The 16,927-nt window shown below is 28.2% G+C and overlaps 2 protein-coding genes and 1 long non-coding RNA gene across 6 annotated transcripts; 2 read left to right on the top strand and 1 right to left on the bottom strand.

Moving 5' to 3' along the window:
- Window positions 1-1,857: 1,857 nt before the first annotated feature.
- LOC109818043 (histidine-containing phosphotransfer protein 4) lies at window positions 1,858-5,501 on the top strand. The gene is made up of 6 exons (XM_020383436.3): window positions 1,858-2,018; window positions 3,026-3,156; window positions 3,233-3,301; window positions 3,519-3,590; window positions 3,796-3,868; window positions 4,097-5,501. Exons 1-6 carry the CDS (start codon window positions 1,959-1,961, stop codon window positions 4,115-4,117), a joined length of 426 nt encoding a protein of 141 aa, XP_020239025.1. The 5' UTR covers window positions 1,858-1,958; the 3' UTR covers window positions 4,118-5,501.
- Window positions 5,502-6,093: 592 nt separating this feature from the next.
- On the bottom strand, window positions 6,094-7,656 carry LOC114914957 (uncharacterized). 2 transcript variants are annotated; one of them, XR_003802797.2, is made up of 3 exons: window positions 7,538-7,656; window positions 6,970-7,202; window positions 6,094-6,210 (listed from the first exon to the last, which is right to left on the bottom strand). It is a non-coding gene; the product is annotated as an uncharacterized LOC114914957 (long non-coding RNA). The 2 variants fall into 2 exon arrangements; XR_014434714.1 differs by lacking the exon at window positions 6,094-6,210 and having other exon boundaries at window positions 6,788-7,202.
- Window positions 7,657-8,928: 1,272 nt separating this feature from the next.
- LOC109796747 (amino acid permease 8) lies at window positions 8,929-14,398 on the top strand. 3 transcript variants are annotated; one of them, XM_083077167.1, is made up of 8 exons: window positions 8,929-9,076; window positions 9,137-9,248; window positions 11,486-11,719; window positions 11,814-11,907; window positions 11,985-12,202; window positions 12,310-12,449; window positions 12,538-12,765; window positions 13,578-14,398. In XM_083077167.1, the coding sequence occupies exons 2-8, from the start codon at window positions 9,167-9,169 to the stop codon at window positions 13,998-14,000; spliced, it is 1,419 nt and encodes a 472-aa protein (XP_082933293.1). In that variant the 5' UTR covers window positions 8,929-9,076; window positions 9,137-9,166; the 3' UTR covers window positions 14,001-14,398. The 3 variants fall into 3 exon arrangements, 2 of the variants coding, with proteins under 2 accessions (XP_082933293.1, XP_082933294.1); XM_083077168.1 differs by having other exon boundaries at window positions 8,954-9,076; window positions 9,157-9,248; XR_014434713.1 differs by lacking the exon at window positions 8,929-9,076 and having other exon boundaries at window positions 9,083-9,248; window positions 12,538-12,848; window positions 13,578-13,716.
- Window positions 14,399-16,927: the final 2,529 nt, after the last annotated feature.

Here is a 16,927-nt window from a genome sequence, read left to right as displayed (position 1 = left end):
ACAAATTTGGGTTTAAATTTCAATAGAATTTTGAGTGCTCAAAATATTGAGCTAATGCTAATAATATTACTAAAATTATCCTTTGTTAATAGATAGTTAAATGTATTAAGATCTAAAAAAAATATAAAAGTATTAACCATTATCGACTTTATTAGTAGAGTTATTGTTAGTATACATAAATAGTATGCTGTATTATAATTTATATTAACATTTAATGTATTGATAATATGATAAATTTATACATATATACCAACACAACTAATCTGTTAGCATAATTTATGTTACTTGACAGTTTAGTTTTTGTTATTTTTTGGCAGAAATTTAACTTTTATTAGTTTTTTTTTACAATCAATTTTTGTTAAAGACTACAACAAAAGAAAATTATTAATCCAACAGTATGGAGTATTTTGTACTATAATTACACTTATTTTTCTTACGGGTCGTAATTAATTTATCCCACATATTATAAACACAATTTGGCTAGGTACTTAGACTTTTGTAGCATGGGTCTGGTATATTTAAGACATAGAGAGTATTTTACTGTGTGTTTATAGAGAGGAAATAAATAGGTAAGAAATAGAGAAGAGAGAAATAGGTAAGTGAAAATAGGTAAAAAATAAATAGAGTGCAAATTTGATTGTTTGGTTGAAAGAGAAATAGATAAAAAAATATAGATGAGAAATAATATTATGTATGTTAAGTAAGATATAAAAAAAATAGGTGAAAAATAAAGTATATAAAAAGATAAGAGAAAAATAAATAAGTAAGAGTAAAAAATAAATAAATAAGTTTAAAATTAATTTTTTATTAATTAATTTTTTAATCATTTAAATAAAAAGTTATATAACTAAATAAATCTATTTTGAAATAAAATAAATAAATAACTAAAAGTAAGTAAATAATTGTACAACAATTTTTTGGATTAAAAATTAATTAAAATAATAAAATTTAATTAAGTAAATAAAATAAAAATTTTAAAAAAATAAATAAATAAAATTCTAAACTTTCGTTCAATTCTGCTCGAATGAAAATTATCTTTTCTTTAACAAATTTGAATAATTTTTTTATTTATTCAAATAAATAAAATCTTTTTTTTCGTTTTGAGAGAAAACATATTCAAATGAAAGTTACGTTTTCTTTAACGTGATTGAATAAATTTTTTTATTTATTTAAATAAATAAATAATTCATATTTCAAAAGAAAATATATCTAAATAAAAACTTTTCTCGTAATAAAAGTGTTATTCAAATATGAATATGATTTATTCAAACTAGAGGGATCGATACATTTTGTACTGTTAAATGTAAATAAAAAAAATTATAAGTAATTATTTAAATAGAATGTAAAAAAATTATATTTAAAAAGTATAATGGTCCATTAAAATATAGAAACTAAAAGTGGTCACAATATTATTCAGTATTCCATCTATGTGTTTTGGAAAGAAATAAAAAATGTGCGACAAATCTTTTTTCTTTATTGAAAAATCTCTTTAATATCAAATGATTTTCTTTTTCTTTGCCATTTCTTCACTTTTTAGCCTCTTTCTTCGCTATTTCGTATTAACCAAAGTTAGACAAATTAATTTATATAAAGTGTAAACTGTTGGATGATGATAGGTTGATAGAGTATTATTCCTTGTAATTGCATGTTGCCATCTTGTACTTTGGAGCAGTCAATTTATAAGAGCACAGAAATGAATAAGTAGTTGCTTTCAAAGAGATGAAAGGATGAATGAGAATGATTAGTGAATAACATTCTCTGATTTTTTTGGATTCTTCCCAATGATCAGATATTAGATGTAGTGTACTTGATACTATTACTATCCCATTCCCAATGCTATAAATATTACTTGCCACATCCTCCTAGTTATCCGTCACAACAACTGATATTCAACAAAACATACACTTCTTTACTTCTTTCATTTGATTTTGTGTCCAAACTTTCAAGAAAAAGGAGACATGGACAAGACTAGGTTCAAACAACAGGCACTCTTCATGCGAACTTCACTCTTTGATGAGGTCTTCTATTTCCACTTCTTTTTCTCCTTTCAATTTATTCTTTCTCTTTCTCTTTCTCCTTTTAAATTTGGTAAAGCCAGCAGCTATTTTTTTATTGATTAACTAAACAGAAAAATGGTGTAAAAATAAAACTATACAGAAAAAATAAGTGTAACTTCTGTTCAATAATTTGTTGATAATAATTCGATGATCTTTTTGTTAATAACACTAAATTTAGCCACTTCTTAAATTCTTTCTCTTAAGAAGATAGGAAAAGTTAATACTAGACAGAATAAATAATCACTCTTTTATTAATTTTTGCATATCTCTCATAATTTATAAATTAAAATAAATATATTGAACAAGTGTTTTTAATTTAGTTTTTTTTATAGCGATAATGGTTTCAAGAATTTCTTTTAACTCTTTCTTTCTTTCTTTTAATTTACCGTTCTCATTTTTATTTTTAAATTAAATTTTAGAATTTAAAAATATAATTGTTAAAATTTAAAAATAATCATGTGTTAAGTAATAAATGAACTTTATATTATCCATCAATAAGAAATTGTTATATATAATAAATTTTATAAAATTTATAATAATCACTTAAAAAGATTTTTCTAACGTAATTTTTTATTCACTACTTATGTAAAATAGTTTACATTAACTGTACTTAAATTAATATTACATGCAAACTTAAGTACTGCAAAAATACATTTTTTTTCAAACGAACCGAATGTCGCGTACTGAAAATAGACATGAAAAGGTTTATACAAACCGTACAATAACAGCTTGTATATTTTTTATGCCCTTTGCTTTTAAAAGAGATTTTTTTTTTCCATAAAAAGATATCACTCGTTTTTATTAGGCCAGTTTGTAAGAATAAAATAGAATCTTCAATTTCAACTCTATATTTAAGATAAAAATTAAATTTCAATTTTTTAAATAAAGAACAAAAGTGTCGAATTATTTAAATTAATGATTATTTATTTTCAAAGAGAATTTACCTTTATTAATGGTAATTGTTGTAGGGGTTTCTTGACGAGCAATTCGTTCAGTTAGAGGAATTGCAAGATGATGTTAATCCCAATTTTGTGGAAGAAATTGTGACCCTTTTCTACACTGACTCTGTTAGACTCATCTACAACATAGAACGAGCACTGTAAGTGGAAATCACTAGCAATTATATTACTTTTCTCTTACACATGTTCTCCTACAGACTCTAATGTGTTGCACAGGATGAGTAATCCTCCCAATTTCACCAAGCTAGATGATTACATGCATCAATTCAAGGGTAGTTGCTCAAGGTAAATACCCATGATTAATGATAAATTAATAAATTAATTATGTGAACTATATATATTAATGAAAAAAAATTAAGAATATGTATAATTCTTGTTTTTCCTAAATGAGATTTTCTTAATTAACATAGTGTTTCACTTATTGTTATCACTATTAATTTTTTTTATTAATGGCAATGCGAAAGTTAAGTCACTTACTCAAATGTTTTTAATTTATTGACAGCATCGGAGCAAAGAAGGTGAAAATCGAGTGCACCAAATTCAGTGAATATTGTGCAGCAGAAAACTTTGAGGGGTAACTCATATTTTTACCTCCTGGCTTGAGTTAATTTTATTTACATACTATTGTTTTACATTATTATTGTATTTTTTTAATAATAAAATACACTTATTTGTTTATTGAAATAAAATATAAATATTATATAAAGATATTAACAAATTTGCTCAAACTTCTCTCATAGTTTTGGATTTAACTAATGTAGTAAGATTACCCTTTTCAGATGCTTCAGGACTTTCCAACAAATCAATCTAGAGTATACGACTTTGAAGAAGAAGCTTGAGACCTACTTTCAGGTATCACATGTTTAGTGTCATTTTCTGCTTACAATTGATGATGCTATTGCTATACATGCCTTTCTGTCATGTGTACAACTTATTGTCATATACAAAGCCATTATTCTAGTTATCATTATTATGGTTCGTTTATTTTTGATATCATTTGATGGAATCAATGAACTGATATTATGTTTATTTCCAAGTTTTTAATTATTTGCCCTGTTTCTGTGTCTTAATGTTATTCAGTTAATAAAGGGAAGCTACTGATGAAATGAAAGGATATTCATAATGGGTGCTGATATCCTTTTTGAGGTCGTTCCACCAGACTTAAATATTGGATCATTCAAGCAGAACTATGTGTTATATATATAATGTCAGTAACAAAATAATGAATGATATTTAGACATCATTTTTCTACACCATTATTGCACAATTTTCTTTGAATAAAAAAATACGCATTACATTAAAAAAAAGAGTCATGTTTCAATAGACAAAAATGGTAATTATTAGACTTGTTCTTGTTAATATTATATTTTTATAATACAAATTATTTGTTATTATAAATATTTTAAATTTATATATTAATAATATATATAATGCATTGATTTCTTTTTGTTGAAGAGAAACGACGACAATACAAACTATGCATAAAATTTTTATTCCAATAAAACTATTCATTAATAAAGTATATATATTTTTTCTGTTAATATATAAAATATATGTCTATATCCTTATAATATTATCATATTTGGCATATAATACAATATTTATATTAACATTATATTTTGTATGACGAAAATTATATTAACGGCGGAACAAGTCTAAGTACTATCATATTTTGCCTGTTAAGTAAGACATGGAATTAATTTTTTTAAAATATTTTTTATGGTGTTCTAATGCAACTTTTATCTTAAACAAAGTGTAATGGTGTAATTTATTTTGATGTCCGAATGTCATTTCTCACAATAGAAATTAGAATATGTAAGAGAGTCTAGTCCCTCGTGCTCGTGTCTGTATATGGCTTAGCCGCGCAACTATTGTCTGTTGGTATAACTGGCAAATGTTTATCAGCTTTTTTAATCTATTAGTGTTGATTAAAATAATTGCATCTATTTTTAATTAGGTTTGCTATTGTAACAATGTGGTGATCACATTGAAATATAAACTTTGTATCATGACTTATCAATCTATGAAAATAAACATTTTGTCTTAAAACATTTAGTAATTTTTATTTATCAGAAATTCTCTCAACTATAATTACCAATTAATTTGGTATCTGTTGCTAGTTCTTGATCCAAACCTATGGTCTCAGACTCCAATAACTTCTCCATGAGCACTCACACTCGAGGTTAATTTCTTCAGTCTTTGTCTTCCTTCTGTACCACTAGCTAAGACCATGCAAAGTTGGTATTCGGATTCTCGTGTTTCACATCATGCATGTAAGCTAGATGATGTTCTCAACATTCAAGATCCACATACATATGAATACCTTTGTAGATCATCTCTTAATTAACTGAAACCAGCCAAGGCCCAAGGTATGCTAATCAATGCCACTTATCTTTTCATCCATTAATCCTTTTACTAATTAATCTCATCCTCCATAATCTTCCATTTCTTCAAGTTCCATACATACATATCTTGAGCAAACCCATTCTGAAAGCCTTATTTACATATTACTATCCTTCTCATTAAATTAGAATCAACTTTTATTAATCCAGCTTTGGCAATCCCTTGTGACATTCTGCTATAAATGCAATCTGAATATGAGGTTCTAATAAAAAAAATAAAAATGAATCCATGCTTCAATAAATACAAAAATTGTCTTGGCTAAAGTGTTTCACCATCAACCCGGTTTTGACTATATAGAGCTTTAGCTCCATGATCAAATTAGTTACAGCTCGTACCATTCTGACTTTGGATCTTTCACAAGGCTACTCAGCTTTGGATTTGTCGTAGCAAATGTGATGCCATTTTTAAATATATATCATCTTCTATTAATATATATATATATATATATATATATATATATATATATTATTTTGGTTAACGATGATATTGTTCTCACACTTATTTCTTATTTTAATTCAGCAACTAATCACTCAACTAACTCAGTATTTGTCCCAAAATAGCTTTACAACCTTGATTATTTCTTAGGCATTGAAATAAAGTAACTTCCTAATGGATCTCCACATTTGTACAGTAAATATACTTGTAATCTTCTAGCCAAATCCAATATATATGATCAATGCTAAATAGTATCTCGTCTTTGATGATAAGTGGTTGCAAACTTGGTATATATGTGAATTATGTTTCTGATCTTACGTTGTATCACTTGCTAGTTGACGCCTTACTATATGTAACTGTCACAAAATTAACCAGAAATTAGTTATTCTCTGTTAACAAAGTATGTCGATTTGTGTCTGAACCTTTTGAATCACCCGAGAAGGTAGTTAAAATTAAGGAACATTCATCACATCAAAGTATGTCCTTACATTTCCAATCTACACATACACGCTTCTCTCCAAATTCAGTGTTAATGTGATGCTGATTAGACACTTCTACTTTATTTATTTATTTTTGAAAAAGATAAAGATTTACTAGAACTAAATCGATGGCGAGATATCCCAAGTAGTGACCTCCATCCAAACAACAAATATATAAGTTCATGATTACAATAAAAAATCAACGCAATTTGTTACCAAATTCAATATATAAGATCTGAATTTGATATCAGAAAGCAAAAAATACTTTGAAATCTACTTCAAGTCTTCCATACATAACATAGGCCACACTTATCGGTGGTAAAATATTAGATTTGTGTCTTTAACTTTAGAATTGATCCAATTTCATGAAATAAAAATTGTATTCTCTACAATATTTTCTGCACAAGGGGTTTTATTATTAAATATGCATTAATTTCTTCACGGCCACACTGAATAAACAATAATATAATGCATCATATAATCATGTTCAATTCATGCATTTTTCTATTTTTCATGATTCCCAAAAGTTGAAAGAAATGGGAAGTACAATCACAATCAGTAGGTAAATATAGCTGCACACCTAACCAATAGTAGCATTTTTGCCAAACACGATAAAGACAAATAGAAGATGCTCACACAATCGGTAGTTAAAGGTCACTTCTGCTTTATGAGAACCACAACATTGTTGCCCTTTCTCACAACCATGTGCTAAGCTTCATGCTCACACAAAACACATAGAGGTTGCTAGACCTTTAATTTCATTGTTTGTGAGAAAGTTTTTAACAAATCCCTTCAATTCCAACTCAGATTGCAAATATTATGATCAAGCCTCTATCTCCTATACGCTTGCATTCATTTTTTGTACAACTCTGTTGAATGGTGAAACAGTACAATTATTTAAATCCTTGCTTGAGACATTTTTACAAGTACATAATCATGAAATTAGGATAATAAATAAACTTATTTATCTATCATTTATCCGATTCATATATAAATAAATCTATTCAACTCAGTTATTATAATAAAAATAAATAATAAATCAGATCTAATTCATTTACTCTACCATTTGTGATGCTAGTCACCATCTATATAATATATGTTAAACCGTGTAAAATGAAGTAAAAGAAATAGAAAAGTTTAAAACACATCCACATATCGACATTCCACAGAAGGTGAAAGGTGGATTGTTGGATTTATTTGTTACCTTATGTCGTATGTATGACAATTGACAAACAAAAATGGCCGTTTGGCGCAAGAAGAGTCGGTGTTGATAGGGTGGATTATTGAACATTTTCATTCAACCTTATTAATTATGATCACGACAAAAGGAATCAACGTGATAAACATTCCCACCACCACTACACACCGCATAAATTGCTCCACAAACATCTCAATAATGTTTCTGTCTTTGACCCTGTCAAATAGGTAACTTTTTTTTTTTAAAAGAAAAAATCAGAATGGAGAAGTTGTATTTGTGAAAAATTAAAGTCGTGTTTCACGAATATTACTTTTTATTTTTACAAGCTGGGTTCAATAAAATGACTTTTGCATATTTTTCTTATTAGATTTTTTTAAATGGCTAAGTCGTTAAATTTTTCTCAATAAAAAAAAACGTCGTTAATTTTAAACACTTGTCTTTGTATTATTATTATTTTTTATGTTGAAAACGTATTTTTATATAGAATTAGAAGGAAACAAATCATACTTTAAAACACGGCTTATTTTTCTTTTTTTTTCAAAGTAGAAGTTGTATTTATAAAAGTGGAAATTGTGTTCGACAAACACGACCCATATATTGCAAAAAAAAAAAGTTACCCACGTGGTAAATAGATAAAAAAAACAGCCCCTAATAATAATGTTCCTTCACCTCTACTATAATATATAAATTATACCATTTTTCCATTTGTATGAATGGTGTGAAATGATTGATAAAAAATTATATCTTTAAGTATATGATCCAACATTTGACTTTCAGATTTATATATATAAAACAATATCTTTTGAAATGGATCTATCCTTAAAATAAATTTTAATAAAATGAGAAATTATTCTCTAGCATTAATAAAAAAGTATCGTGTCTAGAAAAAAATATCATACTAATGAAGAGAGTTCAAATAAAAAATAACTTACTACAACATTTTTTAAAAGTGCTCTCGATAAAAATAAAAAAAATCATCTAAATAGATACTACTCGAAGTTAACAAAGGAGAAGTCTAAACAAACTCGTGGAGACTGTTAAATTATGGGCAAGTAGGTTTAATCTTTCAAAAATCAATTGAGTTTGGCAAAAGTAAGAGTTTAATTGAATTACCATGGTAGACGAATGATTCTACCATCATAAAATATTCTTACTTTTAAAAGTAAAAAAGAGAAAGCCCAAATCAAATAAACCGCTTTACTTGCTTTTTATATACATCGTTCTTTCTCACCCCGAATCTTAGTTCTTATTAAGCCAAAACATAAATTGTAATGCGAAATAAGTCACACTTGGAACAGAGTATAGGATAAGAGGAATCATTAGGAGAGAACAGAGACGAGACAAGAAGTGTACGACATTGCCGCGTAGCATTCTTATTTGTAGAAAGAAACTTATTATATATATATATATATATATATATATGTATTAAAAAAATGAATGAGAATAAAAATAATGGCGCAGGGAAGGGCTTAGTTGGCACAAACCTTAACCTTAGGGATAAGAAACAGTGGAATGTGAGAGAGAAGATAAGAAGGTTAAAAACAGGTTTGTATCAATTGAGAGCTCAAAATTTTCGCAGCTTTCTTTACTCTGATGGATGTTTAGGTTGTGACTTGCAAAAGCAGGGATCCCTTGATGGACACTGAAGATAGTAAGAGTGTTTCTAGAAGAGACTCGAGTGTGGAACTGGATGATGATGGCAGAATCAAAAGAACTGGTATGCTTTCATTATCTATAATATATTAATATATCCCTCTCCAACACAATGTTTCCTATGACTTGTGCTGTTTGTGCATAATATACATATTAGAGTGTTTATTTTTATTTGGCTAAGGTTCAAATGTTATGAAATTTTTTTAAGCAAATGCTCCTTATTAGACTTATGGGTCACATATCATGGCTGATGTGTCCGACGAAATCATGTCGTTTGAAAGAATTTTTCTTATTGGAAAGAAAATGAGAACTTGTAAAGTTTTCGGAGAAGACGAAGTCTGATTTCAATTTCTTGAATTTTGTTGAATTTTTAAATTCAATGAAAAGTTGAAAACAACTTTGTTTTTCTGTGACAAATATTGTCACAACATTTTCGAAACATAGGCATGTGATTTATCCGAAGGGCACGGTGGTTTAGGTACCGCTACCGCCTAGGTCATGTCAGAGTGTCTTAAATCCATTGAAAAGGTTTGAAAAGGTGGCCACTAAACATTCAGAGTGAGGATACACGTTTGAAAACCACGTTAACATTATCTCGGACGAACGTAATTAAATGTATGAAAACGTATTTTCAAACACACTATCAACCTTCTTGTGGTGGGTTTTTTTTATAAATTTTTTATTTATAAAAAAGATTACGGAAACCACGATGAATCATTTTAATGTATTGAAATCAATGAATAGAAGAAAAAGAAAATTTAAAGATGAAAAATAATAGATAAAGAAAGTGATAGACCGTATATATGAAAGGAAAATCTTCACCAAAAAAAAATATATATATACGAAAGGAAAATAGGATACATAATAAGAAAATATAGTAAAAATGATATAAAAGAAATAATTGAGTGTACTTTTACAAAAAAATTGCATTTTTTTTATTACATACCAGTATTATATATTTCATCCCACTTATAATAATTACATTTTTAGTATTTAAAAATCGTCTTAAAATAAATAATATTCTCATTTTTAATGTGATATTAATTATTTTTTTTATCTAATTTATTCTTTCATAAATTATTCTACCATCATAATCAAAAGTAGTATATTTATTAAAAAGAAGATTCCTTTAATAAAATTATATCAAAAGGTAATATATTTGTTATTGTACTTAATTGATATATAATAATCTTAAATTATAATCATTGTAATATGAAGGAAATATCCTTGACATTCAATTTTTATTTATTTATTTAAATGTGTAAGTACAAGAATAATAAAAATAAATAAATATATGATTTAAATATGTTTTTAATTTATATAAAATGAATAAATTTTTATTTTTATTTTGCAAAAAAAAAATCTTTATTTTCATCTCTTTAAAATTTGAAACTACTATTTTTATAGTCTCTATCATATGGTTTTTTTAAAATTATTTGTTATCCTTAAATATAAAATAAATTGTTTGAAGGAAAATATTTACTTTTGTGTATTCTTAGTTCTCGACAAAGATTAACCACTGTTTGCTTGTAATACCCAAAATAATAATAATAAAAAATTAAGTGATTACTTCATGTACAACATACCATATCATCAACATGTGACATTTCTATTTTTTTTTTATTATAAATTTTTAAAATAAATATTATTTGTCTGCTATAAAATAAATGTTATAGATAAAAAATAATGATTTTAGATTTTTAAAAGATGAAAAATTAAGAAAAAAGAAATAAAACATTAAAAATTTAACAAAAATAAGAACACGTTATTTTATAGGAACTAAAATTATATTAAATATAAATATATGTATAAAACAACAATTAAATAAATCATGGCATCAGTCAAACTACTCAAATAGTATTAGAATTAGAATAGTCATAGATTCTTGTCATTATAATTTTTACCTATATATATATATATATATATATAATAAAAATAAAAAAAACTGCTCAAACAAATTTCCGAAACCTACAAGGTAGAATTGGAACAAAAATTTGAGTTACATCTTCTACTAAATTTGGCGACATTAATTCAAAATAAACTAGTACATGTGAATCCATATTTCAGTTTGAAATCAATAAACACAGGCTTAATTCCAAAACCATCACTTAAATATGTTAAAAGTGTGTTTAAATAAATAAATAAAAAGTGATAAGAATGAAATTTAAACTCAATCTTAACACTGCGTTTCAGTCAAATGTGTCTTGCACCATTTCTAGCAAGGGAGAATAACAATTGAATAATTTTTTGTTCAAGTAACCACATTGTATTGTACTAACATTTTGTGTGGGTTGGTTGCAGGGAACGTGATGACGGCGACCACGCACATAGTAACGGTGGTGGTGGGCGCCGGAGTGTTGGCTCTGGCTTGGGCCATGGCCCAACTAGGATGGCTAGCTGGCATAACCATCATGATCATCTTTGCATGCATTTCCATTTACACTTACAATCTCATTGCCGACTGCTACAGATACCCTCATCCACTCAATGGCAAGAGAAACTACACTTACATGCAAGCCGTGCATGCATATCTTGGTACTTTGTACAAACTAACTTATTTAATATATTACTAAAGGATTAATATCAAAATTTTACACTCACCATCAATCAAAATTAATTCATCTACAAGGTGGAGCAATGCACGTGTTTTGCGGATTGGTTCAATATGGGAAGCTCGCGGGGATTACAGTGGGCTACACCATAACTACATCTACAAGCTTGGTGTACGTTGTTTTAATAGTGTTGGTCATTGTGTATAATATGTGGAGGGAGAGACTCTGAATTCCTCTTATTGTGACAGGGCTATAAAGAAGGCCATTTGCTTCCACAAGAGAGGTCACGGAGCTTATTGCAAGTTTTCAAATAACCCCTTTATGATAGGTTTTGGGATCTTGCAAATTTTATTGTCTCAAATCCCAAATTTCCACAAGTTAACGTGGCTTTCAACCATTGCTGCTATTACTTCTTTTGGATATGCATTCATTGGAAGTGGCCTTTCTCTGGCAGTGGTGGTCTCAGGTATAGATTTTGGTGGTTTTGGTTTGTACCAATTTCCTTTTAGGAGGTTTCCCCTGAATGGATTTCTTGTGTATTGCTTATTATGGAGGCGTTTTGGGTGTGAACAGGTAAAGGAAAAACAACTCGTATATTTGGAACCAAAGTAGGGCCAGAAGTATCTGAAGCAGATAAAGTTTGGAGGGTTTTCAGTGCTTTGGGAAACATTGCACTTGCTTGCTCTTATGCTACTGTTGTTTATGATATAATGGTAAAAACACATTATTATCTAATTAACTAACCATTGTTGTATTAGTAAGTTATTCAATTCAATTTGATTATGTGCGTGCGTTGTTAAGGACACGTTGAAGTCATATCCACCAGAATGCAAACAGATGAAAAAGGCCAACTTGTTAGGAATCACAGCAATGACAATACTTTTTCTGCTATGTGGTGGCCTTGGCTATGCTGCTTTCGGAGATCACACACCGGGGAACATCCTCACTGGCTTTGGATTTTACGAGCCATTCTGGTTGGTCGCTCTTGGGAATGTTTTCATTGTAACCCACATGGTGGGAGCATATCAGGTTCCAACCTCTTGTTTATGAACTTTAATGCTGGATCCACTTATGTTGTGCTATCTATCTACATACAAGTATTTATGGGTCAGGTAATTCTTCCAGGATTGAGGATCTCCTTTAGAATATCTAACGACTGTTTCTATCCAAAAAAATTCAAAAGAGTAATTTATTACATCTTAACTCTAAACCCCAATTATCTACGCGTGCTAAGCGAATCCATATTGTGGATCTTGCGGCAATAGGTCCCAGAAATTTTGGAATAATAGAATTAATTCCCCCACTTATTATAAATGACCATTGGCTAGTGTTTAACAAGCCACTCAGGGTCAACTAAGTAATTAGTATGTGATCTGCTAATAAAGTCACCGATCAATCTCGTCTATATTAGATAATTATCTTCTAATCTAAGTGAGCTTAATCCAATCAATCTTAGTAAAATCGGTTACAAATTTAGATGTGATACATTGTCTTTAAGAATCAAGCACTAAAATGTGGGGAGTTTTAAAATCTGCGTAACCAATCAACGTTGTCTAGTCATTGAGATGAAGTCGACCTCTCCTAATTGATTTGGAAAAGGTTAGTCACAAGCTCAGTCATTTCAATAATTACTTTTAAAGATTTAAAAGAATTATGAATAATTTTTTTATTAAGTTAGATATTGCACTTTCAATCTATGTTCCTTGTTGTGTTGATATTTCATTATACAAGTAATAATATATTATACATAGATGTTATCAACTCTTGCCTAATATATTTCTTGCGTGTATATGTTAAATTATAATATCTAATGTGAAATATCATTAATATGCATGGGACAGGTGCTTGCTCAACCACTGTTTCGTATAATTGAGATGGGTGCTAACATGGTGTGGCCACGTTCAGATTTCATCAACAGGGAATACCCAACCAAATTGGGTTCCTTAACATTCAGTTTCAATTTGTTTAGGCTAATTTGGAGGACAATATACGTGGTAGTGGCCACAATCATTGCCATGGCGATGCCGTTTTTCAACGAGTTTCTTGCCCTGCTTGGAGCAATCGGGTTTTGGCCTCTCATCGTCTTTTTCCCTATACAAATGCACATTGCACAGAAACAGATCAAAAGATTTTCATTGAAATGGTGTCTGCTCCAGCTATTGAGCTTTGTGTGCTTTCTTGTTTCAGTAGTTGCGGCAGTTGGTTCCATTCGTGGAATTAGTAAGAATATCAAAAAATATAAACTTTTCATGTATAAACAATAGGCTATATTGCGCAATACAAGTTACTCAATTACAAGCTGTGAAGCTCAAAGGAGAGACTGATCACGATCTCGTGTCCTTCAATGGTAGCCTGCCAAGTTTCACAATTATGGAGTGTATCTGGCTGATTTCCACATTAGTTACTAGTGATGACAAGAAGTCATTGGACCCTTAATGTAGCTGAGAAATGGACTCCCCACTTTGCTACAGTTTTGAATACAAGAAATCTAAAGGATTGAAAATGTGTGTACATTAGTCTTGAATGATGTGTCCTTACCGGGTGAGATATTCCAGATTCATGTTCCTAAAAGTGAATAGGTTCCTCCAAATCTCAATAATTGATTACTTGAACACTTTCTTGTTTTCCACAATGTTATTTTTATGATATAGTTGATTTCTGACTTGTGTGCACGTACGTTGAAAGAATCTGTGGTTCACAGCTCCCAAACAATATAGTATATGAGATACGCTTCTTCACGTCTTCGACATCTTCCGAGGAGTAACAACAGTCAACAGTATTCTCCACATGATTGAAGTTAATTAATAACTTGCGGGGACCCACGTGTGAATTCGCTAAAAGCCAAATGCTCCACCTCCAGGTAATAAGAATCCAATAACAAAAAGTTCACAACACATTCGTTTAAACATTGTTGTGACTTTAATTGATGATGAGGTCTAAAGTATTTGGTCGGCAACTTTTCTTTCTGGCACGGCTGAATGTTGTGGACAGAGAGATTGGTATTCTACGTATAACACATGTCACACTTTCTTTTAATGGACAGTCCCACATTAGATCAAAGCCTACGACAAGAATTAATTTGCATTTATAAGATATAATTTCTGTTATTAAATATTATTTTAATATTATCATAAATAAAACCTAAGACATGTCACACACTTCTAATTATTGGATGTCTAATTAAAAAGAATAAAAAAAACTGCACTAATTTTGAAAATATTTTAAGTTCTTTTTTTAGTATTATAATATATTAAATATCTTGATTTTATTTTTAAAAACGAATATATTGCAAGAAGTGCAAACAAAAGATATTTATACTCCACTAAAGATACTAATTCGTATGAAAATAGTACATTCTATCCATTACTTCAAAAATTAGAGTTGACAATACTTGTAATTATTATTGTTGTTGAAAATGTTCATACAATTAAAATTACTCAAATATTAATTAATATTAACTATCTAAAAGATAAATTGGATTAATATGTTATTTTATATTAGGAGTAAAATATTATAAATGCTTAATTATAAAATTTTGATTAATAGAGATGTTTATACAGAAGAGAACTTACTAGCGTGAGACTAACAAGTATTAGTTTTTCTCTAATCACTCTTATTCCATTTGTAGCACATCAATATAAAAAACTAATCATGTTAACATGTTTCACGAGGACAAGCAAAACCCTAAATTAAACATCTATGACAAAAAAAAAGGAAAAGAAAATACTAGCAGCATCATCATTAGCAAATACGAATATTATTTGTTGGTAACAAGCAATTAACCAATTTACTTATTTTCTCAAGCACATAATAATAATAATAATTTTTATTTTTTTTTATAAAAAAAAGGGTCATCGATCGAATGGGACACTGGAATGTAGGAGTCATTGTCCCCGCCAATTTAATTAGTTTGTGCTTCGTTGGTGTTGTTTTATTCGAATCCTTCTCCCACTAATGCAGTTCACAAAATTGTGTGTCAATGAACAAATGTTTCATATGCACCGTTCAAATTGCACGAACATGTTAACATCTCGCGCATTTGCTTCTTCTCTCTACTAATTAATGTTCCTCTGTTCATGCACCATAATATCCATATGAGTGGTCAACGGATTTTCTGTCATGCAAAATTTTGTGTGTTTAAGTAGTTACCAAAACCCAACTTATTGGATCAAGATCAAATGGTTTAAATTTTAAAGGAATGTTTTAATCTTTTCTTTTAATTGAAATATGTCCAATTATGTGATATGTGTGAATGAATATATGAACTACTGAGTGTAGCAAATCTAGATTCCCATTGTTAATTTAATGCCACCACTTGCTACAAATATAATCATTGGATACCGCTCCACTGTGTAAGCTTTAATATTTTAAATTACAAACATAAATATCTAGCTATATCATAATAAATGTTGATAATTCAATAATTTTTCAATAAATTATACAAGATATTGTGTGGACCTTTTAAATTTAATATTTATAACAATACATTGTGATAATATCTTATAACATATACTTCAAATAATCACTTAAAAATTGTAACCGAATTATTCAAAAGCAAATATTTAATTAACTAAATTTTACTAAATAAATCATGATCAAAACATACTAATAATATTATAAAATATTATAGAAGGGTTCATATTTAAAACTTAATAATAATATGACTTAATATTGTGTCCTTTGTATGTATATAATTCATGTTAATTGAATATTTTAAGAAATTGGAAATATTTATCATTATTATTCTTTTTTTATCATTTTTAAATAAAATTTCTAACAAAATTTATAAATTTCGATAACTTTGGGGTTATCCTCTTCCCCCTTTATTTATTATTTGGTCAACAGTTTTTTCATAGGCTGTCTTATTGTGTTTCATTAACTTCAAACTCCGGAGTTCTACAATAAATTGAATTCCTAATCCTCTTCTCTAATATTTAAGGAATATTAAGAGAGATAGTGGTTTCCCTTTCAGAATGATATGTTTCGAGTGAAACGTTATTACAATAAAATTTATTATTAGTGATAATTATTTAACAATAATAAATTAATTATTTTTATTTTATTATTTAATAAATATTAATGACTAATATATAATAGTCATTAAAAATATATATGTATTACACCAAAATTTACTATTAACGATAATTATTTATTGTGAAAAATTTAAGTCCCACATTGACTAAAAATAAAA

This window comes from Cajanus cajan, chromosome 6 (genome assembly GCF_000230855.2).
Source record: "Cajanus cajan strain Asha chromosome 6, NIPB_CcT2T_4, whole genome shotgun sequence".
Taxonomy (NCBI): Eukaryota; Viridiplantae; Streptophyta; class Magnoliopsida; order Fabales; family Fabaceae; genus Cajanus; species Cajanus cajan.
The sequence above is the reverse complement of the archived record's forward strand: the minus strand, read 5'-3'. Positions and strand labels throughout refer to the sequence as shown.